Consider the following 27693-nt stretch of genomic DNA (forward strand, 5'->3'; position numbering starts at 1 on the left):
CGTCACAGCCAAGGCACCCATTTAGAGCAGCTTCGGAGCAGGTGGAAAAGCGCCTGTCAGTATTTGTATGCGACTGGATCTGGGTCTGAAAATCTCAGAGTCACCTTTATAACACAGGCAACCATATGAACCTATCAAATAGGTGTCCTGGTCCTGAAATACCTAAACAACTGACCTACTCTTCTCTCTCTCCCCTCTTAAGTCCGCCTAAAACTCCATGGCTCTATGATATATATATAAATTGTTACTGTTATCATATCGTAATTTTCGCTGTATTTTTGAATTGCACGGCCTTCCCCTAACAGGCCCACTTGGACATTTCTTCCAATCTGTATACTGTAAATTCTCGCTCAACAAATTTATATATCTATAATTTTGCTTCCTTAATGTTTCTGCACTCGATATTTCCTCTGACTATCTGCACATTGTAACTCGCTGAATGTCCAGCTCTCTTGATTGTAAACCGCCTAGAAGTCGCAAGATTGTGGCGGTATAGAAGAATAAAGTTATTATTATTATTATAATAAAAATCGGGCTTTTTATAGAAAATGTAGATATATACTGTAAAGTTATCCCCTCTAATTTCTGCAGTCAAACTTTTATATAGGTAACATAACTTTTGGTCTGTGATGGTCCTCCCCAAATCCTGCTCCCATTTAAATGAATAAATGTTAGCTGTATAGTAATTATTGAACAGGGCTCCTGCCTAGTTAAACCCGCTGGGCAAGCTACTCCTGCGGTACATCGCCTTGGGTGAATCTCAGCATCAAAATCCCAATCAATCAATCAAATGTGTCTTCATGTTGCTGTGGAGATCGAGCAAATTGAAAGCGTTTGGTACTGGACTTAGCAGCTACTGTTACGGGGGCATTAGTGGCCAAATATTTGCCTCAGCCTGAGGCCTGGTCCCAGCCCCACCAGACAGCTCAACCAGCAACTCATTTGTTTGGTTAAATTCTTATCACCATCGTGAAACAATTCTAGTTAGCCTTTTGGGTTTTGTTAGTTTCTCTTGATCTAACTTGGGCTTTTGATATAGTCGATCATTCCATTCTTCTTTCTCGGTTCTATCGAAGCAATCACTCTTTTCGGGTACTTGTTTCAGATTGTCCATCTAATGATTATCCCATGATCCCTTGCTCCTATTCTTTCTCATATCTTTCTAAGTCCTTTGGCACTTATGATACAGGAACAAGGGGTTATTTTTTATGCTAATGATATTTTATTGTTATATGAGACCAACTCTATAGGTCCAGATGTTCCTCTAATGACTGCAGTCAGAATGGTTGGCTGATTATAAATTACATTGATATTTTTTTCTAAATCTCAGGTAAGAACACTATTCCAACTCTGTCACCTAATCCACTTTCAATGGTAACTCAATTTAAGTTTTCTTTTGAACATCAAATAGCAGCAGTAGTTACAGCTTATTTCTACTCTTTAAAGACAATTTTGTTCCATTCGTTCATTCTTGGATAAGGATGCACAAAAGATCATTGTGTAGTCTTTGATTCTGGACTATTGTAATAGGTTTACCTCAGACTCAAATTCGAATACTACAAACTGTTCACAATACAACTATTCGTCTTTTATCTAATAGTCACGTTATGATCATCTCACTCCCTTATATCTGATTCAGTTTTGTATTAAATTTAAAATTCTTAGCCTGACTTTGGTCCTTCATATCTTTCATTACTTGTTCATCTTTATTGTCCAACAAGAGCTTTACGCTCTTTGAATGACCAACGTCTTCATATTCCCTCTCCACGTTCAGTGGCCTATCCAGGTCACTAGTACCTGGTCAAAACCCAAAGAGTAGCAACATTCCACGCTGCTGATCCAGGTCAAGCAGTGTCTTAATAACAGACTATGAACTTTTCCTCCAGGATCTTGTCCAAACTTTTCTTAAAACCAGCTACGCTATCCGCTCTTACCACATCCTCTGGCAACGCATTCCAGAGCTTAACTATTCTCTGAGTGAAAAAAATTTCCTCCTATTGGTTTTAAGAGTATTTCCCTGTAACTTCATCGAGTGTCCCCTAGTCTTTGTAATAAGAACATAAGAACATAAGCATCGCCTCTACTGAGTCAGACCACAGGTCCATCATACCCAGCAGTCCGCTCCCGCGGCGGCCCCCCAGGTCAAATGACCTGTAAGTCATCTATTACTCTAAAGCATTCCGTATTGCATAGTACCCCTCTATTTGTACCCCTCAATCCCCTTTTCCTTCAGGAACCTGTCCAGTCCCATTTTGAATCCCACAATCCCCCTTTGTTCTACCACTTCCTCTGGAAGCGCATTCCAGGAGTCCACCACCCTCTGAGTGAAGAAGAACTTCCTGGCATTTGTTCTGAATCTGTCTCCCTTCAACTTTTCCGAGTGCCCTCTAGTTTTTGTTTCCCTGGCCAGTCTGAAGAATCTGTCCTTCTCTACTTTCTCTATACCCTTCATGATCTTGTAAGTTTCTATCAAATCCCCTCTAAGTCTCCGCTTTTCTAGGGAGAAGAGCCCCAGCTTCTCTAATCTCTCAGCATACGAAAGGTTCTCCATGCCCTTTATCATATTTGTTGCTCTTCTCTGGACCCTGGTGTAATTTTTGATGGAGTGAAAGAAAAATTGATCCACTTGTACCTGTTCTACTCCACTCAGGATTTTGTAGACTTCAATCCTATCTCCCCTCAGCCGTCTCTTTCCCAAGCTGAGGAGCCCTAATCTTTTTAGTCTTTCCTCATACGAGAGGAATACCATCCCCTTTACCATCTTGGTCGCTCTTCTTTGAACCTTTTCTAGTGCCGCTATATCTTTTTTTGAAATATGGTGACCAGAATTGAATGTAATACTCAAGGTGAGGCTGCACCATGGAGCGATACAGAAGCATTAAAATATTCTTGGACTTATTAAGCATCCCTTTCTAATAATTCCTTGCATCCTGTTTGCTTTGTTGGCTTCCACACATTGTAGTGTAAGGATTTAGCATATCGTCTACAATGACACCTAAATCTTTTTCTTGGGTGGTGACTCGGAGGGGAGGGAAGACATTTTGACTGGTAAGATGAATGCTGTCAATAATACTTGGGGATAAAATGTGGTTATAACCAAGACTCCATCATATTTGGCTACTAGATGGATTTGACAACTACCGTCCACCTTAGGAGTCTGCACCTAAGAAACAGATCTGGATGTCATTGTAGACACTACGCTGAAATCTTTTGCCCAGAGTGCAGCTGTGGCAAAAAAAGGAAACAGGATGCTAGGAATTATTAAAAAAGGGATGGTTAATGAGACCAAGAATGTCAGAATGCCCCTGTATCGCTCCATGGTGCAACCTCACCTAGAGTATTGTGCTCAATTCTGGTCTCCTTATCTCGAGAAAGATATAGTGGCACTAGAAAAGGTTCAAAGAAGAGCGACCAAGATGGTAAACGGAATGGAACTCCTCGCGTATGAGGAAAGACTAAAACGGTTAGGGCTCTTCAGCTTGGAAAAGAGACGGCTGAGGGGAGTAGAACGGGTACAAGTGGATCGATTTTTCTTTCACTCCATCAAAAATTACAAAGACTAGGGGACACTTGATGAAGTTATGAGGAAATACTTTTAAAACAAACAGGAGAAAATATTTTTTAACTTGAAGAATAGTTAGGCGGGAACTTGTTGCCAGAGGAGGTGTTTACAGCAGTTAACCTAGCTCGGTTTGGACAAGTTCCGGGAGGAAAAGTCCATAGTCTGCTATTGAGACCGACATGTGGGGAGCCGCTGCTTGCCCTGGATTGGTGGCATGGAATGTTGCTACTCTTTGGGTTTCTGCCTGGTACTTAGGACCTGGATTGGCCACTGTGGAAACAGGAGACTGGACTAGATGGACCATTGGTCTGACCCAGGCTGGCTATTCTTATGTTCAGCGGAAAACAAATAGCGAAGGAGACTCGTAGTGTTCAATGCCTATTATTTCTATGACAAGACTCCACACGATCGTGTTTCGGCCCAAAAGGGCCTGCCTCAGGAGTCTGCAATCAGATTGATTGTAAGATCACTGTCCTTATTATACAAGATACCTAAAACATGAAAAATTGCTCTTCGAGCTGACAAAAAATTTTACCGCAAAGTTTTTAATGTTCAAGCATGAGTGACTGGGGCCTGCACAGAGTGATGACCATGGCTCTGGCCATCTTGTTGGATCATATGGGTCTTTATCTACCGTCATTTACTGCATTACTGTGTATAAGTCCAAATTCACATGCTAAATATACATGTTGCAAAAACTTACAGAAACTGGTTATGGCACCTACTTTTCTGTACAGACAAAAGAGAATGCGTCTACGTCTGCCCTAGAGCTGGAATTAAAGTCCCATGACACTATAATTTGCTTGTGTACGTGAACTCCACCCAGCCTCCATTGAAATACAGCATTTCATTGGTCGATATTCTCTTAGAGGGTAGAGTCGGAAAATGCATATTTCATGAAGGTGAAACAGAATAGCACAAAATTTTCTTTAACTTGGAGAGACTAGAAGTACCAAATTAAAACAAACTCCTTCCAATTTTTCACAGTTTTCAGTGTTTTTTTTAAGTTTTTGATTCTCAACAGATCTCTCAGCCTAAAAGTGTAAGATCTTAGCGTCAGGGGAAACTCAAATTCCTCATTCATCCATTTTAAAGAATATAATGAATGAACAGCATCTCTCTAAATTTTATTTTATTTTTTTGTAATTCTTTATTGATTTTTAAAAACAAACACAAAGTGCAATAGAATATAGAAACAATTGGTACCATAAACAGCATTTATATCTTATAAATAATAATATAAGCACATATCACCCCCCTTCTCTCCCTCCCACCCTCCTGGATGTGTGTGAAACTCATTCAAAAATGAAAGGCTTATATTAGTAATCAGTTTTTACAAATTTTGCTAATGGACCCCCAGGTCTCTTTATCTTGTCCCAATTGTTCTGAGATTGTTTGCTCATATTTATAAAATTGGCACAGGGTTTCCCAACAAAAGTTATGATTTACTCTATCCCAGTTTTTCCAATTTTTGTAATTAGCTGCATAGCAACTCCTATCATAACAAGAAGTAATTATTTGGACTCTTAGGTTTTAATAAAGTCCCAAATAACACTATGTTGTAGGACAATGGAATCGAAGCTTCCAATATCATGTTGATTTTACCCCATGTAGACTTCCAAAAATTGAGTATCAAGGGACAGTAAAACAACAAGTGATCCAGTGTCCCTATTTCAAGATGACAGTTCAGCATCTATTAAACTTCAAACTATCTAACTTTTGCAAACGAACGGGGGTCCAAAAAATTCTATACAACAGAAAAAAACAAGTTTGTCTCATAGATGCCGATGCTGTCGATCAAATCAGGAATGATTCCGGAAGACTGGACAGTGGCAAATGTTACGCCAATCTTCAAGAAAGGTTCGAGGGGTGATCCAGGAAACTACAGACCGGTGAGTCTGACCTCAGTACCGGGAAAGATGGTAGAGGCGCTGATAAAGGACAGCATCATTGAGCACCTTGACGAACACAATCTGATGAGGACCAGCCAGCATGGCTTCAGCAAAGGAAGATCTTGCTTGACGAACTTGCTGCACTTCTTCGAGGGAGTAAACAGGAAGATAGACAAGGGTGACCTGGTCGACATTGTATATCTGGATTTACAGAAGGCGTTAGATAAGGTTCTGCATGAACAACTACAGTGGTGCCTCGCACAGCGAACGCCTCGCACAGCGAACGCTGCGCACAACGAACTTTATGTCTTGATTCGTACAACGGACTTCGTTTCACACAACGAAGTCCGGGGTTCCTGCGGGGTTGGATCGCAGCGGGGTTGGTCGAGCCGCGAGGGTAGTCTCCTTCTCCTTACCTGCCCTGTCGCAGCACACAGCCGAACGGAAATCTTCCCGATGTCAGCGCTGACGTCGGAGGGAGGGCTTAAGCAAAGCCCTCCCTTCCTCCGACGTCAGCGCTGACATCAGGAAGACTTCCGTTCGGCTGTGTGTGGCTGCGGCAGGGCAGGTAGGAAGAAGGCAATGGCGAACGAAAGATGGGGGAGGGGGCGGTCCGCCCCGAAGAATGTGCACAGCTGGTCAGGTCCCCCGATCGACCGACAACAGGCCCGGCCGACAAACCTCCCTGCCCTGTAGCCGCGAATCTAAATTACCTCTTACAGCAGCTTCAATAATCCAGCTGCTGTAAGAAGGTAATTTAGATTCGCGGCTACAGGACAGGGAGATTTGTCCGACCGGGCCTGTTCTGTTGTCGGTCGGGTGCAAAAGCGCCACAAAGGTGGAGGCAGGGAGGGAGGAAAGGTGGAGTGGAGAAGAAAAGACGCTTAAGGGGGGAGAAGGCCGCTGAAAGCACATGTTGGAGCAGGGGATGAGAGGGAGGGAGAGAAGGGGAAATATTGGACAAGGGCAGAAGGGATGCTAAATCATAGGGTGACAGGCAGAGAGAACAACAGGAAAAAGAGTGGAAGCAATCTTGAACCCTGAGGGTGAGGGCAGAGAGAGGTGGTGAGATGATTGATCATGGGGAGAGGGACAAAAGGGAATAGAGATGGGATAGGAAGATAGTGGAAGTAAAAGGACAGGGAGATGTATGTTTTTAGATGTATCTAAATAAAAATAATAACAAAAAATTTATCTTTTTTATGTCATCTTAGCATATTTTATGCTGCAGAACGAATTATTTTTTTTAACATGTATTCCTATGGGAAAACGCGTTTCACATAACGAACGTTTCACATAACAAACTTGCTCCTGGAACCAATTAAGTTCGTTGTGTGAGGCACCACTGTACTTCGAAAAATTGCGAGCCATGGAATCGAGGGTAAAATACTCATGTGGATTAAAAACTGGTTGGTGGATAGGAAACAGAGAGTGGGAGTAAATGGACAATACTCGGACTGGAAAAGCGTCACAAGTGGAGTGCCGCAGGGTTTGGTGCTTGGGCCCGTGCTCTTCAACATATTTATAAAGGATCTGGAAATTGGCACAACGAGTGAGGTGATTTAATTTGCAGATGATACTAAGTTATTCAGAGTAGTTAAGATGCAGGAGGATTGCGAAGATCTACAATGTGACATAAACACGCTCGAGAAATGGGTCGCAACATGGCAAATGAGGTTCAATGTGGATAAGTGTAAAGTGATGCATGTCGGTAACAAAAATCTTATACACAAATACAGGATGTCCGGGACGGGACTTGGAGAGACCCCCCCAGGAAAAAGACTTGGGAGTATTGGTTGACAAGTTGATGAAGCCATTCGCGCAATGCGCTGCGGTGGCGAATAGGGCGAACAGAATGCTAGGAATGATTAAGAAAGGGTTCACGAACAGATCGGAGAAGGTTATCATGCCGGTGTACTGGGCCATGGTACGCCCTCACCTGGAACACTGCATCCAGCACTGGTCGCCGTACATGAAGAAGGACACAGTACTACTCGAAAGGGTCCAGAGAAGAGCGACTAAAATGGTTAAGGGACTGGAGGAGTTGCCGTACAACAAAAGATTAGAGAAATTGGGCCTCTTCTCCCTCGAGCAGAGGAGATTGAGAGGAGACATGATCGAACATTCAAGGTACTGAAGGGAATAGACTTAGTAGATAAGAACAGGTTGTTCACCCTCTCCAAGGTAGGGAGAACGAGAGGGCACTCTCTAAAATTGAAAGGGGATAGATTGCGTATGAATGTAAGGAAGTTCTTCTGGACTTTATAGGGAAAAACACCCTCCAGGGATTCAAGAATATGTTAGACAAGTTCCTGCTGAATCGGAACGTATGCAGGTAGGGCTGGTCTCAGTTAGGGCACTGGTCTTTGAGCTAGGGGCCGCCATGGGAGCGGACTGCTGGGCATGATAGACCACTGGTCTGACCCAGCAGTGGCAATTCTTATGTTCCTATGTACATCTCATCCTCCAAGTCCAAATCCGTGGCCATTGAGTAGCCGAAATCTGCTGCTTTATCTCAATGCTCCAAATGTCTTTTAGGCTCGTTTTAGGTTTCCTATTCAAATATTCAGATATTAATTTATACCAATTGGCAGCCTGATGCCCTTGAAAATCTGCCTGTAAACATGGGCCCGGCAAGCTATACTGATTATTTAAATTTCACCAATCAGGAAATCCCTTCTGAATGGCTTGTTTCAACTGCAACCATTTATAAGCTTGAGACTTTGAGATGCCGAATGATTGTTGCAGTTGTAATAAATTTAGCATTTTCCCATTTGAGATCACGTCATCTAAAGCAGTGGTTCCCAACCCTGTCCTGGAGGAACACCAGGCCAATTGGGTTTTCAGGCTAGCCCTAATGAATATGCATGAAGCAAATTTGCATGCCTATCACTTCCATCATATGCAAATCTCTCTCATGCATATTCATTAGGGCTAGCCTGAAAACCCGATTGGCCTGCTGTTCCTCCAGGACAGGGTTGGGAATCACTGATCTAAAGTACGTATGCCTGCCTGCAGCCAATGTTTTCAGAGGATTTTAGACTCGCCGATTTGTATCTTGGAATTTAACCATAAAGATTGACACGTGGATTGTTGTATTTGAGTAAATGTTAAATTATTAATAAATTGTAATGTCTTCCAGGTGGACAGAAGAATACTATTGTCCTTATATATTCTGGGCAGCTTGATACTCAAAATATGGTTAAGATGTAATGGGGACATGAGATGACTCTCTAATATCAGCCAATCCGGTAGATTCTCCATGAGTTCAGGAAGCATCCAATACATACCATGACGCAAAATGAAGGCTTGATGATACCTATAAAAATTTGGAGAGCATCTCTCTAAATTAAAGCACAACCTCTTATTCGGAGACTGTTAATGCTGACATCAGTCCAAGTATCACAGGCCAGGCCCCACAAAGTTCTGTTTCTTGTGTGACATGACATACTAAACCTTTGGAAATGTTCCTCATTTGATTCAATTTCTAGCAGACGGGAACACGACAAACAGTCTCTAGAAAGAATGAGGGAGACTCCACCACATTTCACTTTTTCATTATCACTCTTTGTTAGTTTTTAGGTGTTCCACATTTATATATTTTTGGTTATTTATTGTTTTACCTTGTTTTAATAGTGTAAATATACCACCCTTCTTGCATTTGTGGACATTTGTGAGAAAACAGACAATACCTGTAACTATATTAATGAATTGACAGAAAAGTAAACTGTGTAACACGGGTGATGGAAGAAACGAGTAACATTCTATTGCACTCTTGCTACCGTCTCCATTTAATGCGCATTCACAGAAGAGATACTGAACTTGTTGACACATGACCTTCCCATTGACTCTTTTTCTGTTTCTTTCTTTCCGAAGCACTCATCGGGGCCTGTGGAGGGAACTATACCTCAGAGACAGCAGTAATCTACTCACCAGATTTTCCTGACACCTATTCCACGGGGCGAGCCTGTTACTGGACCATTCAGGTCCCTGGAGCCTCTCAGATCCAGTTCAACTTCACCTTGTTTGACATTAAGGACTCCACAGACATGGTGGAGCTTCTGGATGGTTATACCAACCAAGTACTGGTACGCCTGGATGGCAGAAACCACCCCCCTGTGTCGTTCAACATCTCATTGGACTCCATCATCCTCTACTTCTTCTCTGATCGCATCAATCAGGCCCAGGGTTTTGCTGTGGTCTATAAAGGTGAGCAAAGACCTTTAACATTGACGTTGCTCTGCTCCAGCATGGTTACCAGTCTCCATCCCACGCAAACTCTACTGAATGGCCATAGTCTGCTATTGAGATAGACATGGGGGGAAGCCACTGCTTGCCTTGGGATTGGTAGCATGGAATGTTGCTATTCTTTGGGGATTCCGCGTGGAATGTTGGTACTATTTGGGGTTCCGGAATTTTATTACTCTTTGAGATTCTGGAATGTTGTTACTCTTTCAGCACCATAGAAATGATAAATCGTCGTAGTAGTAGTCATCCACGAGCCTCTTCTGCAACCAGCATCTCTCCGCATTGCATGGTTCCACCAAAAATCTTTGAATGCGCAATGTACCGATGTTGGGAATTTTTCTTTTCATTGGAGCAATCAAGGCTAAGTGGCTACTTTCTATTTAAAGCTTTTAATAATATGTTTTTGAGATGTTGGACATTTTTCTTTCACTATCAAAGAAGTCTAGAGCCCCTTTTACAAAGCAATTCCCGTTTGGCAAATGTGACACATTCAGTTCCTGTGGGCTGCATCGCATTTGCCACACCACTGTTAATAGTCTGATTTTTTTGTGAGCGGGTCTTTGTTAACCCTCCTTTTGTGACATTTTAGCCACATTTCATTAAAATTCCAGTTTATAAGACAGACAATCTGTCATGGGGTCATTCAGGGGTCCTTAGCATACCCTTACGAGGGTCTTTCTCATGTGCTAAAGCCATTTTCACCACAGCATACTTTGTATTTATCTCATTAGCTAATATCATTAGCGCTCTGCCATATTTGAAATTACCGCAGCAGAACTTACAGCCAACGGTTTTGTAGGTTGTAACGGCTCCCGCGTATCTGTGTCCTAACCCAGTGGTTCCCAACCCTGTCCTGGAGGACCACCAGGCCAATCGGGTTTTCAAGCTAGCCCTAATAAATTTGCATGAGAGAGATTTGCATTTAATGGAAGTGACAGGCATGCATATCTGCTCCATGCATATTCATTAGGGCTATCCTGAAACCCCGGTTGGCCTGGTGGTCCACCAGAACAGGGTTGGGAACCACTGCCCTAACCTGTTAGCACATCTGTGTTACCGTATGCTAACTGGTCACTCATTCTCTACCCCTGACATGACCCCCCCCTTTAAAAACAAATGTAGTGTGCGGTTAGTGCGTGCAGTGAAAACCTAACCCAGTGCAGTAAAGGTAGTCCTGGATTTGGGGACCTGTAACTTATATCTGGCTCTATTTACATCAATGTCACACTTTCTCCCTTGTTTTACTCTTCACCTGTAATTATAATAATAATAATAACTTTATTGTTATATCCCACAATAGCACAAACAGTTCAGAGCAGTTTACAAAAAAAGAGATTGCATACAGACAGTGAGGTTACATCGACGAGAATATGGAATTACAGATAAGTTTTTACTGTTTTTCTGAAAGTTTGGTAAGAAAATGCATTAGAGATAATCTCACTTAGGCTTTTATTCCATTTGCCTGCTTCAAATGATAAAGTCTTATCTAGGAACCTCTTATAGATGGAAAGGAGAACAGATGGGCACTAATAATACCAGCAAAGTCAAAATAGTAGGAAAGATAAATTGGAGCTGAAGTTTTGAGACAAAGACAAGCAAACTCTCCGACATGTTCCACGGAAGATTCTCTGCCAGGAATTGTATCGTGCACAGTTTATGGCATCCAGAACAAAATGATCCGATTCAAACTTTGCAGCCTGCCAAGAAGGAGTTTATGAATGTCCCAGCAGGTGAATTAAATGCCTCAGTGGGCAAACTGGCTGACCTCCAGTACAACTTATGCTACTGCTCTTAATTCACATATAGAAAGAGTTCCAAAAACTTCATTAAATGGTCCTTTTTGGTTTACTTTAATGCTCCTGTGGGAACATAAGAACATAAGAATTGCCTCTGCTGGGTCAGAGCAGGGGTCCATCGTGCCCGGCAGTCCGCTCCCGCGGCGGCCCCCCAGGTCCATGACCTGAAAGTGTTCCCTACCTAACCTAAAATATCCATACCCTATTCGCTCAATGTCCTGTAAGGTAAACCTCTATCTGTACCCTGTAATCCCCTTCGCTTCCATGTCTGGTAACCCAATCTGCACACTCATACAAGTTCATTTAAAATTTGATTCTAGACTACTGCAACCTGTTTCTCTCGGGTCTTCCGCTAAACCATCTCTCTCCCCTTCAATCTGTTGAGAATTCCGCTGCACACCTCGTATTCCACCAGTTTCATTATACTCACATTACCCCCCTCCTCAAGTCACTTCAGTGGCCCCCCTGTCCGCAGTTCAAACTCCTCCGATTCGCTCTGCAGTCTCTCTCCTCTCTTGTCTCTCCTGCCCTCCTCCACTGCCAGCTCCTGACTCCGTCCCTTCTGCTTAGCTCTACTGTGTACCTGTAACAAACTTCCTGACTCGGTATTAAATAACATAGGCCCCATTAATAATAATAATAATAATAACTTTATTTTTGTATACCGCAGTACCAGAATAGTTCAGAGTGGTTTACATGACAAGAGACTGTACATCTACAGCGAAATTTATAAATAAGTCAATCAATCAATATAACTTAGCGAGTCGGGAGCAGGCAAGAAGGAGATAGAGAGGTTATAAACAAGTCAATCGGCGTGACTTAGGAAGTCGGGTGCAGGTAGGTGGGAGGTGCAGGTAGGGAGAAGGCAGGTAGGTGGGAGGTGCAGGAAGGTGGGAGGTACAAGGCATAGTTAAAAATAGAGTTACAAGGAGGGCAGGAGTCAGAGATATTTGTCAAAGAGATAAGTTTTGATTGACTTCCTGAAAGTTTGGTAGGAGGGAGAATTAGAGATGAGAGTGGATAGCCATTTGTTCCATTTGCATGCCTGGAACGCCAGGGATCTGTCGAGGAATCTCTTGTAGATGCAGCACTTTAGGGACGGGAAATCTATTTACTAACTGTGCATTTAGATTAACTGGTTACTGAACATTAGTAAAGCTAGGTTTTTCTGAGGCAATTAAAGAAGTGACTGTTTCTACATGGGAATTAGGAGCATTACACAATTTTGAGTCGAGACCATTTAGATTCTGTCATATTTTAATTTATCTATTGGATCATTCCTAAACTCAGGGATGACAGGAACGGCTACACAAGGCCCTGTCTTAGCATGTCGCCCTGTCTCCAACACCCTCCCCTCTCTTTAAAACATGCATTTCTCCATAAAAGGTTCAAGGCAATGGCAGCAATTCAAACAGGCTGTCTGTCGCTAAGCCGAGAGCCTGCTCTCTGCTGAGTCCCGCCCTCTCCTTCTGATTTAATTTCCTGCTTCTGCAGGCTTTGGAGTCAGCAGCAGATAGCCTTGAACCTTCTATGGAAAAACACATGTTTTAAGGTCGGGAGGGGGGAAGGTTACCATATGGCTCCAGAAAAAGGAGGACAGATAGAGACATCTGGGCTTTACTTTCATTGAAAGTAGTGAGAGTAAAACCCGGATGTCTCAATCTGTCCTCCTTTTTCTGGAGCCATATAGTAACCCTAGGAAGGTGTTTCAGAGACAGAGGGACAGCCACTGGGTGGGGGGAGAGGCAAACTGGTCTGCACAGGGCCCTGAAGTTGGTAAGGCTGGCTCTATCTAAATATATTTAAGCTGTGTAGAGACCTCTAAGTTTCTGCATTATGAGGACAGCAGAGACCTCTAGTGGTGGTACTAAAGTACTGATTTGTAAATACCCCTACGAGCTCTCTGGACCAGTGAAGTATTGCTAGGAGGAACCAGTGGTGTAGCAAATGGGGGTGGTCCACCCCACCCACCCCCAACTGCCGTGCGTGAATGCCGCTTCTCTGGCCTGTACCTCTGTAATGTTCCTGGCGCAAGAAGCAAACCGCAAGCTACTGTCACGCCAGCGTCGGCTCTTCCTCTGGTGTCACATCCTGGACCCGTGCCTAGGAAGCAACGTCAGGAATGTTACAGAAGTACGGGGGAAGGGAAGCAGCGCATGGAAAGGAGCATATGGAGGTGGGGGCGGGGGAGGGGCGCCTCTCACCCTCGCTATGATAAGATTCCAGCCCTGTTTAAATCCTTTGTCTTTGGCTGCTGCTGAGTGAGGGAAAGGTGATCTTCGACTAACTCGGCCCTTGTACCAGGAGGAGAAAGAAGTGGGAAGCAGTGAGGAATGAGCTTGAATGGGAAAGCAGCCCCCTGCCCAAAACACAGCCGTCCAACTCAAAAAACAAGCGCGTCAACCCGCTTCTCCGTGAATCCCATCTCATCCGCTCTGCCTCCCCTCGGGCCTTGAGATCTGCTGATCAGATCCATCAAAGAACTACAACTTTTCTGCTCCCGCTCCCTCCCTCTGCAATGCTCTGCCCAACGCAAAAGCAAAACACAAGTTAAGTATCAACGCCTATTAAGAAGCGACCCCCCTTCCCCATTTTATTTTAATGATTTTAAACTGCTATCTTAGTATTGTAAACCAACCAGATACTTGCTGATGGCTGGTCTATGAAATTGTAAACACACTTGGAGGGCACACAGAGGACGTGGGGAGGGGGAAACCGGTTTCTGAGAGAGATGATGCATTTGGGGCTCATTTTGCTCTGTCTCTGCTCTATTACTGTCGTTGTTGAGATTTTTCTCCCTGTGCTTAAGAAACTGTTTTACGTAAACCCTTTTGGTTCAGAACCCCAGTTTTGGACTGGATTGTGAACATAAGAATTTCCGCTGCTGGGTCAGACCAGTGGTCCTTCATGCCCCGCTTATGCGGTGGCCCCTAGGTCAAAGACCAGCGCTCCAACTGAGACTAGCCCTACCTACGTACGTTCCGGTTCAGCAGGAACTTGTCTAACTTTGTCTTGAATCCCTAGAGGGTGTTTTCCCCTATGACAGCCTCCGGAAGAGCGTTCCAGTTTTCTACCACTCTCTGGCTGAAGAAGAACATCCTTATGTTTGTACAGAACCTATCCCCTTTCAACTTTAGAGAGTGCCCTCGCGTTCTCCCTACCTTGGAGAGGGTGAACAACCTGTCCTTATCTACTAAGTCTATTCCCTTCAGTACCTTGAAAGTTTCAATCATGTCCTCTCTCAATCTCCTCTGTTTGAGCAAGAAGAGTCCCAGTTTCTCTAATCTTTCGTTGTACGGCAGCTCCAACCCCTTAACCATCTTAGTCACTCTTCTCTGGACTCTTTCGAGTAGTACCTTCTTCATGTACGGCGACCAGTGGTGGACGCAGTACTCCAGGTGAACGCACACCATGGCCCGGTACAGCGGCATGATAGCCTTCTCCGATCTATTCGTGATCCCCTTCTTTATCATTCTTAGCATTCTGTTCACCCTTTTTGCCACCGTCGCACATTGCGCGGACGGCTTCATCGAGTAACTCTGTGTCCGCAGAGCGTGCACTGTTTTGGCCTAACACTAGTCCCTACCTGGCCCCCACCACCAAACCAAATTATGGGTGTGTCCTGCCTAGAACTGATCCAGGCTGCACAAGCTGTAAAATTTGAACCCGTGCAATCCATCAGAGTCTGTAAGGAAATGTGGACAGAAATTCCCCATTTGCCTTGAATCAGCCTTTTTTCCATGTTTCTCACCATTTTGGTGATTAGCTTTTGTTCATCCTTCCTTTGTAATATTGGCATTTTGAAATGTTGTTATGTAAATCTATACTAAGGATAAGAAGACTCTCGTGCTTCATGGACTCAGGGTATTTTCTAGATTTTCTTAATCTATCAGATGTATTGCTCATTTGTCTCGACATGAGAGAGGCCACGATGTGACAGTGTTATAGCGTGCTTGTACCAAGACACCGTCCACGCAGCTCTGGATTCTCTAACTCAAGAGTCTGGTCTCTACAGCTCTTCCGAGTTGTCTGGTGATTAGAGCATCTGCCTCAGCAGCCTGAGGTTGTGAGTTCAATTCCCATCAGGGCAAGTCACTTAACACTTCATTGCCCCAGGTATAAAATAAGGACCTGTGCAAAATGTTTAAAGTGCTTTGATTGTGTAAACCACCCAGAAAAAGCAGTATACAGGTCCTGGGAAAGCCCAAAAAGGGACTGTGGCCGAGATGCACAAAGAGGAACGGTAAGACTGTGTGGGTCTGCTCTGATCCAATTCAGAAACAGCTATTGATGCACTAATATGTTTACATGCAAATGTTTCACATGGTTGTTCACCGTAATCCCTGTGAGAGCGACTATCACACATGCGCAGAGCCAGCAAGGGAAGCCCGAACTGCTGAGAGGCAGGGAAAAGCCTCCTGTTCGGGGCAGGAAACCTTTTTTTAATGTTACACATGCACAATATCTGCCCCATTTTTTTAAAAAAAAGCCCCCCTTCCACCAATGACGGCCCTCCCCAACGAACCCTGACAAACACAACACCAGAAATCTCCCTCCCCCCCCCCCCCCGTGCTAGCAAAAATTGGCAGAAGGGATGGCTATTCCCTCCTGCCATTCAAACCCCCCCTCCACATGAGACAAAAATGGCAAGAAGGATGGCAGCAAAACGGAGGGATACCTACTCCCTCCTGCCATCAAAGGCCCACATCAGGTGCCCCCCCAAACATCCCCTAACCTCCCCCTTTCCTCTCCTGAAAAAAAAGGCAGGAGAGATGCCCACTCCCTCTTGCCACCGAAGACCCACTGCTGCGCCAAGCACCCCCCCAAACATCCCCTACCCTCACCCTTCCCCCAAAGGCAGGAGGGATGTCCACTCTCTCCTGCCACCTGATGTCCCTGAACTTCCATCCCCCCATACCTTTTTAGAGAAGTTGGACCGAGAGGGAAGCTCAGTTCATCCCGTTCGTAGGCCTGCTGGTTCAAGATGGCGAACTTTTACTCACCCTATTTCTTGTTGGAATTTTGCTTGTAAGCTTTGCAATGTTTGTTATTTCAAAATTATAAACTAAGACAGAAAAAAAGAAGAGTGATCTCATAACAGTTTGAAGGTGAAGGCGGCGGCCATTACTGGCCTAGTAAACGTAAGAACAGCCCTAAGGAGTCAATCTGAAGGTCCACCTAGCATATGAACATAAGAATGGCCAATAGTCCATCTAGCCCAGTGGCTAGTGAGGGTGGGAGGCACCTGGGGTGGTGGTGTCCCCCCCTTAACTTTAGGGGAACTGTTCTGTAATGAGGGCTCTTCCATGAGCAATTTTAGGCTTGACCCTCTGATTTAATCACCATTTAATACAAGAAAGAGTCTAGGAAATGACCCTCCGTGTATAAACGGGAAAACCAAAACGCTGGCAGTGGGTACTGGGTGGGAAGGGGACAACGCTTGGTACAATCACATCCACCGTCTCATTGCTTTTGCACTGACCTTTTATTTGGGTCTTTTCAGCTTTTAAGGAGCAGCTGCCTGAGAGCCCTTCGGATCCTAAATCCAACCAGTCGCTTGCAGAGATGATAACGGAGAGAGCTAACCTCAGCGTCAACGCTGCCCGTTCCTCCAAGATCCTCTATGTCATCACCACCAGCCCCAGTCGCCCCTCCAGCAGCATGCCAGGTATGGCAGCCTGAAATCAGCCCAGGCCTCTGCTCATGTGACTCTCTACAGCAGGGGTTTTTACACAGTTAAGGGGAATGGGTAAAACCCCACGGATCTCACGGATCTTAATCACATGCCCTTAAAAACCTGCTCACCTCAGGGGTGATCGGGATCCTTGAGGCCTGAGAGAGTTAAAACGAGGATCTCTGATGACCCAGGGGTGCGGATAAAAACCATGAGGTCCACAGCCAGCAAAGGTAGAAATTTAAAAAAGGATCTAACGGACTCCACAAAACTAGAAGAACAGGGCCTTAAAAAGACAGCGGCCTTAGCGTGGGGTCCGCTCCGGTCCTCCTGTGGACATCACGGATCTTACTGCAAGGGGGTAAGATGACAGTGGCAACTTTGCCTTCTTTCTGTCCCCCTCCCCTGGCAAGCCCCCCTAGCAATGCACAAAAGAGACCCCCGTTTCCACTCAATAATTACCGGCAGCTCTGGACACACAACATAAGCACAACAGCATTTTAAGAAACCCTGCAGCCCTGATGGCAGGGGGCCCAAAAGCGGGACCCCCTGACACCAAGTTCCCCTCTTCTGATACCCCCAACCACTCTCAGCACCCCAAAACAAAATCATGGTGGTCTAGTGGACTGGGGGGGGGGGGGTTGGGTCAAGTCAGACACCCCCCCACTCAGCTTAAGGACCCTCCACCCCCAACACCTCCCTGCCCCAAGTACCTACCTCCTGCCCAAATCAGGCAGGAGGCAGGACAGGCTCTTTAAAATGGCAGCCCTTCCTCCAGGTGCATCCTGGGATGCACCGGGAAGGGCCTTAGATGCTTGAGCTAATCGGGGCCTTGGGCTCCTCCCAGTGCATCCCAGGATACACCAGGAGGGGGAAGGGCTGCCATTTTAGAGTGTGATGGTGTCAGGGGCTCCTGGGTTTTGGGCCTCCCTACCATCAGGTTTTAAAATGCTGTTGTGCCTATGTTGTGTGGGGGTCTCTTGTGTGCATTACTAAGTGGGTTTGGGAAGGGGGGCTCGCAGGGGGCTCCATCTATCCTCACTGCCACCGTCATCTTACCCCCCTGCAGTAGGATCCATAGGAGTTTAAAAAAACAAGGATCCATGCAGACCTCAAGCCAAGGCCGCTCTCTTTTTAAGGCCCTGTGCTTCTAGTTCTGTGGGTCCTCGAGATCCTTGTTTAAACTTTTACCTTTGTTGGTTGTGGGTCTTAACCGCATGCTTGGGACCGTTTTAACTCCCTCAGACCTCATGAATCCCGCTCACCTCTGAAGTTTTATCCAGTCCCACAGTTGAGCAGTGGAGTAGGCAGTCGATTGGCTGCAGTCTACGCATGGCTGAAAGCACCACCGTCATTAATCTGCATATTCAGTAGAAGCATCAGAAGACAGGCCTAGGTTTGACTATGGCTCACACCATGTGTCATCTGTGCTTTACTGAGGGGGGGGGGGTGCGGGTGCACAGTGGTTAGGGTGCAGTTTGTGTGGGAGGCTGGCACGACTGCTGCTTAGGCTAAGCCTGGTTTTATGGGGGAGGGGAGGCAAATTCAACACACTCTTCATCCATTCACAATAGAGCAGAAGCCACATAAAAGACAGGAAAGTGAAAACAAAGTTAGTAAACCAAACTCAAATAATTAAAAGACAAGAACAAAAAGGATAAAGAGCTCACTCTGGAACCAGCCGCCTCAGAATTAAAAGGCCAGGCAAAACGAAAGATGAGATCAGTTTTAAGCAAGAAAACTTGGTATGAAAATGGCCAAAGGCAAGGACTTCCATAGCAAGGGAGCGGTTGTTAAGATGAAACCAGATGAGCAAGATGAACTGGGTGAATGAGCTCTGGACTGCCCTTAGAAAGGGAGGCGCCATTGGGGCAAGGCCTGCCACAGAAGCTGCAAAACCCAGGTTGAAGTAGTCTTGTCCTTAAAGCCATCCTAACGCTCTGCTTTCTCCTGCAGGTTGGACCATGTACAGCTTGATAGCTCTCCTCATTCTGACAGTCGTGGCCATACTGGGGAAGTTCCTTCTGCACATCGCTGTGAAGTGAGTGGAATTACATTACATTAGAGATTTCTATTCCGCCATTACCTTGCAGTTCAAGGTGGATTACAAAAGAATTATCAAGGAAATATTACAACAAGAACATACAAAAAAAAAAAAGAAGAATTTTCGACAATTTTAAGAGAGAGTAAGGTTATTTGTTTGGGGTAGTTGGCTTTAGTGAGAAGTGGTGTTTGAAACTTGTGGTGTTATTTCTTTTTTCAGGGCTTTCTTGAAGAGTATGGTCTTTATTTCTTTTCTAAAAGTCTTGTAGTCGAGGGATGCCGTCAGTAGATTGGCGATTTGGTTGTTTAGTTGGGCTGCTTGAGTGGCTAGTAGGTCATCATATAGTTTTTTCCATTTGATTTCCTTAATTGGGGGGTATGAGAATGGGGTGTGAGTTTTCCTACTGCACCATTCACCTCTAATTACTCGCAGTTCAACCACAAGTTTTGGGGGGGGGTTCAGCATTCATCATCGTAAAGCCCAGGGCCAGTGGTGGTCTCAACTGACCCTAAATGTGGCTGGCTTCTTCTGTACCCCATACCCAACTCACCTTTTTGGGGCAGCTGTTCGGTTTTCTTCTGGAAATGTATGACTGTAATTTTGAGCATGGAACCGTGGAGTTCAATGTGTGAATATCAGAACAATTGTACCAAAAGGAGGACTAGCATTAAAAATCAGGAAAAGGTTGGAGTTGGGATTGCAGTGGGGAGCAAGGGAGGGACAAATTGACGGGAGATCTGGGGAGAGGCAGCTGCAGCTTGAGATGGGCTGGGATAGGGTTATGGAATCTATGTATCTTGGAAGGAGATGTGGGGATACAGACTGAGGGAGAATGGGGGCAGCAGATACTTCCTACTGATGATCATCACTCTGGATTGTCCTTATATTTGGCAAGACTGCTTCCTCCCACCCCCGACCACTTTGTCCTGTGATAGTCTCTGGCTCTGCTTAACAAATTATGAAGGGCACTGATGTAGGATCTCACCAGATTGTTCCATGTGTATATTAACTGAGGAAGGTTAATGTGATTTCCTCAAGGTCACAAGAGGTGGCAGCAGGCTTTGAACCTCGGCTCTTTCACTCCAGTATCAGCACTTTGAAGGGGGAAACTCGCTTTCAAGTCAAGCCTTCTCCTTCTTTGCTGTGTCTGTTTGAAAGAACTGCACTGCCTCCTCCTGTTTCCTTGTAATGACAGGACTGGGAAGACAATAGTTTGGGGTTTTTAATCATCTTTATTGTACAGAAGGGGCCTCCTGTCCCTCTCTTGGTTCATCTCTTTTGCTCTCTTCCAGGTCCCATCGAGCCCCTTCTGCAGGCACCGTAAGAGATTTTCATCAAGGGTCCACGGGGGAGATCTGGAGCATTTTCTACAAACCCTCCACATCCATTTCTATCTTCAAAAAGAAACTGAAGGGCCAGAATGATGACCGCAACCCTCTAGTGGGGGAATAAAGGACTCCCTTTTCCTCTCCAGGAATTCAAGCTTCATCCACAGCCCATGCCCTACCTTGGGATAATTCTGGTTCACCCAGTCTAAGCTCTTCTGAGGAAGCGGCAAGTTCTGCACCTTCCACAAGGCCTCCATCGATTTCTGAACAGGCCACAATGCTGGATGGAAATGAGGTTATAGGGTCAGAGGTTTGTTCAATTCCTTTGTCAGAATCACCAAACAAGGACCATAAGGAAGCAGAGGTGGCATCTGCCGGTGTGAGGCTCTCGGCAAATGCAGTGGAAACGTCCCTTTCTATTTGAAAGAAGTCAGGGGATGTGGCTAGCAGGACACAGCGGGGGATGTTGCCATGTCTTCTCTTCCTTCCCTTTCCGAGTGAGGGGGTGGGTGGGGGCATTCCCTGTAATAGAGGGATGGGGTGGGGTGGGGGACAGTTCAGACCGTCACATCCTGCCTCAGCTTGGTAAAACCATCACTCTGTAAACAGTTGCACATAAAACACTAATATTTATTATTTATAGAGCTTTGTTGGTATGTGTCTCTCTCTGTCAAGTGTCACCTGGTTACAGATTTCTCACCCCAAAGAGCTTATGGCCTGATGTTTGATCAGTAGAAGGTTCATTGATTTGATGCTACAGTTACTAGCAAGATGTGCTCTGGCCAAAGACCAATACTTCCCTGCTCCAGAACCTCAGAAGAAGAAACCGCACAAGCGATGGACACGCCTTGTTGGTCATTTGATCCTCTACAGTCGTCCTTCTCTGTCCTGAATGCAAGGGCCACTAGTGGTCTCTACACAGCTGCTGTGCATATTACATATACAAAATATCTGTCCCCATTAGAAAAAAAAGACCACCTCCCACCAATGACTGTCCTCCCCGATGAACTGGCACCAGAAACCAACACCTTCCTCCCCCACACAAACACTAGCAAAATCGGCAGGAGGAATGCCCACTCCCTCCTGCCATGGTGACTCCCCCCCCCCCAGCAGCAGCAGCAAAATGGCAGGAAGAATGCCCACTCCCGAGCTAGGTCCCCCCCCAAACATCCCCTCCCTTGAAAAAAAGGTAGGAGTGACATCCACTCCCTCCTGCCACCGGAGATCCCCTGAAACCCTACCATCCGAACCCCTCATACCTTTTTAGAGAGGGTGGAGTGGGAGGGAAGCTCAGTCTGTCCCACTCATAGGTCCACCAGATCAAAAAATGGGCCTTTCCTTCCCCGGTGCATCATATGATGCACGGGGAGGGTTCCTAAGGCTCTGATTGGCTTAGGGGCTTTAGGTATCTAAGCCAATCAGGTCCTTAGGCTCCTCCCTCTGTTTCCTGGAATACAAGAGGGCGGAGTCAAAAGCCCTGATTTTCTCAGTCAAGCTGATCAGGGCCATAGACTCCTCCCCCTGGTATCCTGGGATTGGAGAGTCAATGATTACAATGAACATCCGCGTGAATCATTTGCATGCAAACCTTTGAGTGCATCAGTAGCTCTTTCTGAATCGGATCAGTGCAAAATCCCATGGTCTTAGTGAATGTGGGCCTCAATGTTCCAAAAAGGTGCAAACTTTGCTCTTCCACCTGCTGGAGATTGATCTGTGCAATCATTCACCACTCCTTTCTGATCTCAGATATTTCATGCATACAATAAGCGTTAGGAAAAGGTGGCAAAGTCGCCCAAGGAATTTGCAGTACCTCTTCTATACACTTCTTAAATAAAAGCCGCTGCTCTGGAAAATTACGGAGCCTTACATTTTGCATCTGTTACGATTCCCGACCTTCTGCATCTGACAAGGGGAGCAGGACAGACTTGGGAGCATGAAGTATTGCTTCCGCAAACCATCCTTTTCAAAGGGGACCTCAGAAAATACCTTTTCATGGAAAGGGTGATGAATGCTTGGAACAAATCTGAATTCAAGACAGCTTGGGACAAGTATGTTGGATCTCTGAGGGATAGTAGATGGGAAGCAGTAGACTCGCAGTAGTCCAACACCCATGGGGATTGCTGGATGCTGCATAACTGTTGTAGTTTCTGGTTACTTGAGAGTTACTGTAAAAATAGTTTTGTCTCCCTTCCCACCTCACACTATCATCCCCCCCCCCCCCACCACTTGTAGGTCTAGCATCTGTTCTTCCCTTCTTTCTGGGTCACTTTCTCTCCCCACTTCCAGCATCAATCCATCCATCTCCCCTGCTGAACCCTACACACACTTCTTGTCCACCTCCCCCGCACTCCCCACCTTTTTTACCCTCTCTCCCACCACATGGGTCTGGCCTCTTAGACCCCCCTCACTTACCAAAGTAGCAGCGTCAACCAGTCAGCAGAGGCAGTGCTGTAAGCAGGCTGCTCGTGGCCAGCCCCACAGGGCCTTTGCTGCATCGGAAGTGCCGCATCAGAGGAAAGGTCGTGCCGGGGCTGGCCATGAGCAGCCTGTTTTCAGTGCCGACTCTGCTGACCAGCTGCCACTGCTGCTTTGGGGGTGGAAGGCGGGGGGGGGGGGGGGTGTCGTGGTTCAGGACTACTGCCGCCGCTGCTGCTGCTGCTCATTCAGGGCTGGAGGGAGGAAGGGAGAGGGGATTTGTGTCTCAAGACGGCTGCTGCTTCAGGGACTTTTTTTTTTTTTTTTGCCAGTTGGGTGAGAGTGCCAGTTGCTTGAGTACCAGTTAATTCTACTGTGGTAACTTACCTGAAAGGGGGAGAAATCTAATTTGGAAAGAAAATCACACTTACCAGTAGCATTTGACTAAAGGGAGAGTCCGACAGTGCACCTTTTACTGGGCCTCCCTCCTGCCCTGGAGAAATGTTAATTGTCTCGTCATCTCTCCTCTCCTTTCTCCAGACTTGTATATATTGAGATCTAAGTCTTTCCTAATGCTTCATGACAAAAACCATTGCCCATGTTCACCCTCTGTACCTACTCTACGCTGGGTATATCTTTTTGCAGGTGCTGGCTTCAGAATTTTGCACGGTTCTCCAAATGAGGGCCAAGAAGTGGTATAGGGACAGGTGGGCTCAGGTCCATCTATACTGGCCCAGCTGTGATGTGGCTGTTGGGAATCCCCAAGCCCCACCAGGTGAAGACTTTCAGCATCTGTCCCAGGTGATTGGGGGATCAGCCCTACTCTACCAGTCCTTGGTATCTTCTTTCAGCTCTTCACAGTTCATGAGACCAGGAAGTTGTGTCAGAGGGAAGGTTGGGGCCATACAAGCCAGTGGAGAACTGAACAATTTAAAGGGTACCAGGGGTGGGGGGTGTTAGGGGAATGGAATTGGGAGATAGTGTGGAGGAGCGGGGAAGAGAGATGCCATGTAGAGCCTGGGCTTCTCGTGCCTGCCCCAAACTGAGTGTGGCTCTACTCCTGGGTCTTAGACACTCTCAAAAATTATGACTGCTGACCCTACCTCTGCACCCAAGCATCCTTCCGGCGTTTGCTGTTGACTTTTTCTCTCTTTTTGCCCACCTTAAGATCACCCCATCCAAGCTCCAAAAAGTACTGCAACCCTAACCTGCAGCACTCCGTTAGGTTTTTACAGCACAAATGCACGACCGCATCGAGGCGGAGGAAGATATCTTCTTTTTCAAGGGTCCCACGACAACAAGAGGGCATCCGTTGAAAATCAGGGGCGGGAAACTACGAGGTGACACCAGGAAATTCTTTTTCACTGAAAGAGTGGTTGATCGCTGGAATAGTCTTCCACTACAGGTGATTGAGGCCAGCAGCGTGCCTGATTTTAAGGCCAAATGGGATCGGCACATGGAATCTATTCACAGGGCAAAGGTAGGGGAGGGACATTAAGGTGGGCAGACTAGATGGGCCGTGGGCCCTTATCTGCCGTCTATTTCTATGTTTCTATGTTTTACAAAGCCGCGTTAGGCTTTTTTATTGTCAGCTGTGGTGGTGTTAGCTCTGACACTCATAGAATTCCTATCAGCGTTAGAGCTAATATCGCTCTGGCTGCCGATAAAAAAAGGCCTAACGCGGCTTCGTAAAAGGGGTTAATCTTATCTGCAAAACCATTCCTCAAGCTTTTCCAGTACTAGTGACTATTTCTAGAGCGCTACCAGATGTGCCTAGAAGAGGAAGCAGTAAAGCACACCGAGGACACAGACCTGCGACTGAAGCAAAAATTGAAGAAGGGAAAGTCTGCAATCCTAGTGGGAGACTCAATCCTAAGGAATGTAGACAATCACATAGCAGGTGGGAGAGAGGATTGACTAGTGACCTGTCTCCCAGGAGCGAGAACATAGGACATCGTGGACAACATTGGAGAGATCCTGGAAGGAGCAGAGACAGAAGAGACTGCAGTAATAATCCACATTGGGACGAACGATGTCAGCAGGAGAGACTGCAGAAGAAGTGCACTGATCGAACAGTTCAAGATTCTGGGAAGGAAGTTGAAGATGAGGACCCAGAAGATAGCGTTCTCAGAGATCCTACCAGTACCGAGAGCAGTTTATTGAACAACATAGATACCTAGATGCCCTTCACCACCCTTCATGTACTCCTCACTCTGTTCCAGAAATGCCTACACTGGCTTTGTAAAATCCCCCACACTGCTCTTGTACATACTCAGCCATTTTGTTTGTGAAGCATGTGCTCTGTCCAGAGAAGCTTGTTTACAAAATGACCTGTGTGTCTGTTTTCTGCTCCTCACAAATGATTAAAAATAGAAACAAGTGAGGCAAGAGCTGTCCAGACTCCAGAATAGAAAATGACACGGGGACAAACATGTCCCCGTTTCCGCAGGATCTAGCTCCATCCCTGTCAGCTCTTTCCTCATCTGCACGAGCCTCGATCACTGCTTGCGGTTAGAGCTTGCAGGGATGGAGATAGTTCATATAGGGACAGGACAAATTTGTCACCATGAATATGCTGGTGTACCTCTTGCATGGCCCAAGAACTACAACTGCACCCCCTCTCCCCATCTGAGACTTGCCAGAGGGTTCATAAGCCTTTCTATGCCACTCACAACTGACATCATCAGCAGCGATTCTTCAAGTGTCTGGAATACTTAGGAAAGCTGCTGGGGCCAGACTGGAGCCATCAGCGGCCAGCCCAAACTCAATGCCAAGCCTTCATGTGTGCATTCCAGCACCCGAGCCACCTCGACAGCTGCCGAGGGCCTGTGAGAAGCAACGCACGCTGCAGGGGGAAGTGCAGAAAGCAGCCTGAAAGCTGAGGTGGGAAGCGAGAGAAAAGAGAAGAAATACTCAGACACAAGAAGATGCAGGAATACCGAGCAGTGGATCTCCACAAACATCTCCCCCCCCCAAAAAAAAAAAAGATGTACACAGAGCATAGACAGAAATAGAAAATGTTCCGATTCAAGCTCACGTTGAGATGCTCCTTTAAATATAGCATCAAAGACGGGCAACAGGGTCTTTTTCCATTTTGATCTGGGATTTAGGCCGCTGCAGCTGTCAGGCTCAGCCATTCTGACAGGCTGCTTTGTTACACTAAAGCTCTTCAAACCTGGCTACACTTTAAAGCCGGAATGTGCAGCCCACCAGAGCAGAGGGCAGATCACTGGAGGCCATCAGGAACAGGTGAGCAGGGTGCTCTTCAACATATTTATAAACAACCTGGAAATTGGTACAATGAGCGAGATGATTAAATTTGCAGATGATACGAAGCTATTCAGAGTAGTGAAGACGCAAAAGGATTGCAAAGACCTACAATGCGACATAAACTCGCTAGAGAAATGGGCTGCAACATGGCAAATGAGGTTTAACGTGGATAAGTGTAAGGTGATACATGTCATAAGAATTGCCGCTGCTGGGTCAGACCAGTGCTCTAAATGAGTCCAGTTTAGCAGGAACTTGTCCAACTTTGCTTTGAATCCCTGGAGGGTGTTTTCCCCTATAACAGCCTCCGGAAGAGCGTTCCAGTTTTCTACCACTCCGGGTGAAGAAGAACTTCCTTACGTTTGTACGGAATCGATCCCCTTTCAACTTTAGAGAGTGTCCTTGGAATACCTTGGAGAGGGTGACCAATCTGTCTTTATCTGCTAAGTCTATTCCCTTCAAATGTTTCGATCATGTCCACTATCAGTCTCCTCTTTTCAAGGGAAAAGAGCCCAGTTTCTCCAATCTCTCACAGTATGGCAACTCCTACAGCCCCTTTACCATTTTAGTCAATCTTCTCTGGACCCTTTCGAGTAGTACCTTGTCCTTCTTCATGTACGGCGACCAGTGCTGGACGCAGTACTCCAGGTGAGGATGTACCATGGCCTGGTACAGCAGCATGATAACCTTCTCCAATCTGTTTGTGATCCCCTTCTTAATCATTCCTAGCATTCTGTTTGCCCTTTTTGCCACCGCCATATATTGCGCAGACGGCTTCTTCGACTGGAGGAGTTGCCGTACAGTGAGAGATTAGCGAAACTGGGCCTCTTCGCCCTTGAAAAGAGGAGACTGAGAGGGGACATGATCGAAACATTCAAGATAATGAAGGGAATAGCCTTAGTAGATAAAGACAGGTTGTTCACCCTCTCCAAGGTAGGGAGAACGAGAGGGCACTCTCTAAAATTGAAAGGGGATAGATTCCGTACAAATGGAAGGAAGTTCTTCTTCACCCAGAGAGTGGTAGAAAACTGGAATGCTCTTCCGGAGGCTGTTATAGGGGATAACACCCTCCAGGGATTCAAGACAAAGTTAGACAAGTTCCTGCTGAACCAGAATGTACACAGGTAAGGCTAGACTCAGGGCACTGGTCTTTGACCTAAGGGCCGCTGCGTGAGCGGACTGCTGGGTACGATGGACCACTAGTCTGACCCAGCAGCGGCAATCCTTATGTTCTTATGAGAAAGTGGTACATGAGGTGTACAAACAAGATGTACTGATAACTCCAGCCTGTAGGTCTTACACTTTGGAGCTAAAAAGGTTTTCAGCAATAAGGTAATCATAATAGAAAAAGCAAACTTGAATATGTCCAGTGCAATAGCGGTTCACTTTGTGTGGTGGGAAATTTAATTTCTATCTCTAGTTATTCATAGTGCTGGATTGTTTTTCCAATAACTCAAAGCAATTTAC

At 45.8% G+C, this 27693-nt stretch overlaps 1 protein-coding gene across 2 annotated transcripts in view; it reads left to right on the forward strand.

Annotated features, from left to right (window-relative positions):
- Nucleotides 1-21041, forward strand: part of KREMEN1 (kringle containing transmembrane protein 1) — a 123402-nt gene extending 102361 nt beyond the window's left edge. For both annotated transcript variants that reach the window (XM_033956118.1, XM_033956117.1), the window contains exons 6-9: nt 9331-9663; nt 17002-17166; nt 19129-19213; nt 20509-21041. In XM_033956118.1, the coding sequence (XP_033812009.1) occupies nt 9331-9663; nt 17002-17166; nt 19129-19213; nt 20509-20668 (743 nt within the window). In that variant the 3' untranslated portion in view covers nt 20669-21041. The remainder of the gene's footprint in view (nt 1-9330; nt 9664-17001; nt 17167-19128; nt 19214-20508) is intronic.
- Nucleotides 21042-27693: the final 6652 nt, after the last annotated feature.

The sequence above is a fragment of the Geotrypetes seraphini genome, chromosome 8, assembly GCF_902459505.1.
Source record: "Geotrypetes seraphini chromosome 8, aGeoSer1.1, whole genome shotgun sequence".
NCBI lineage: Eukaryota > Metazoa > Chordata > Amphibia > Gymnophiona > Dermophiidae > Geotrypetes > Geotrypetes seraphini.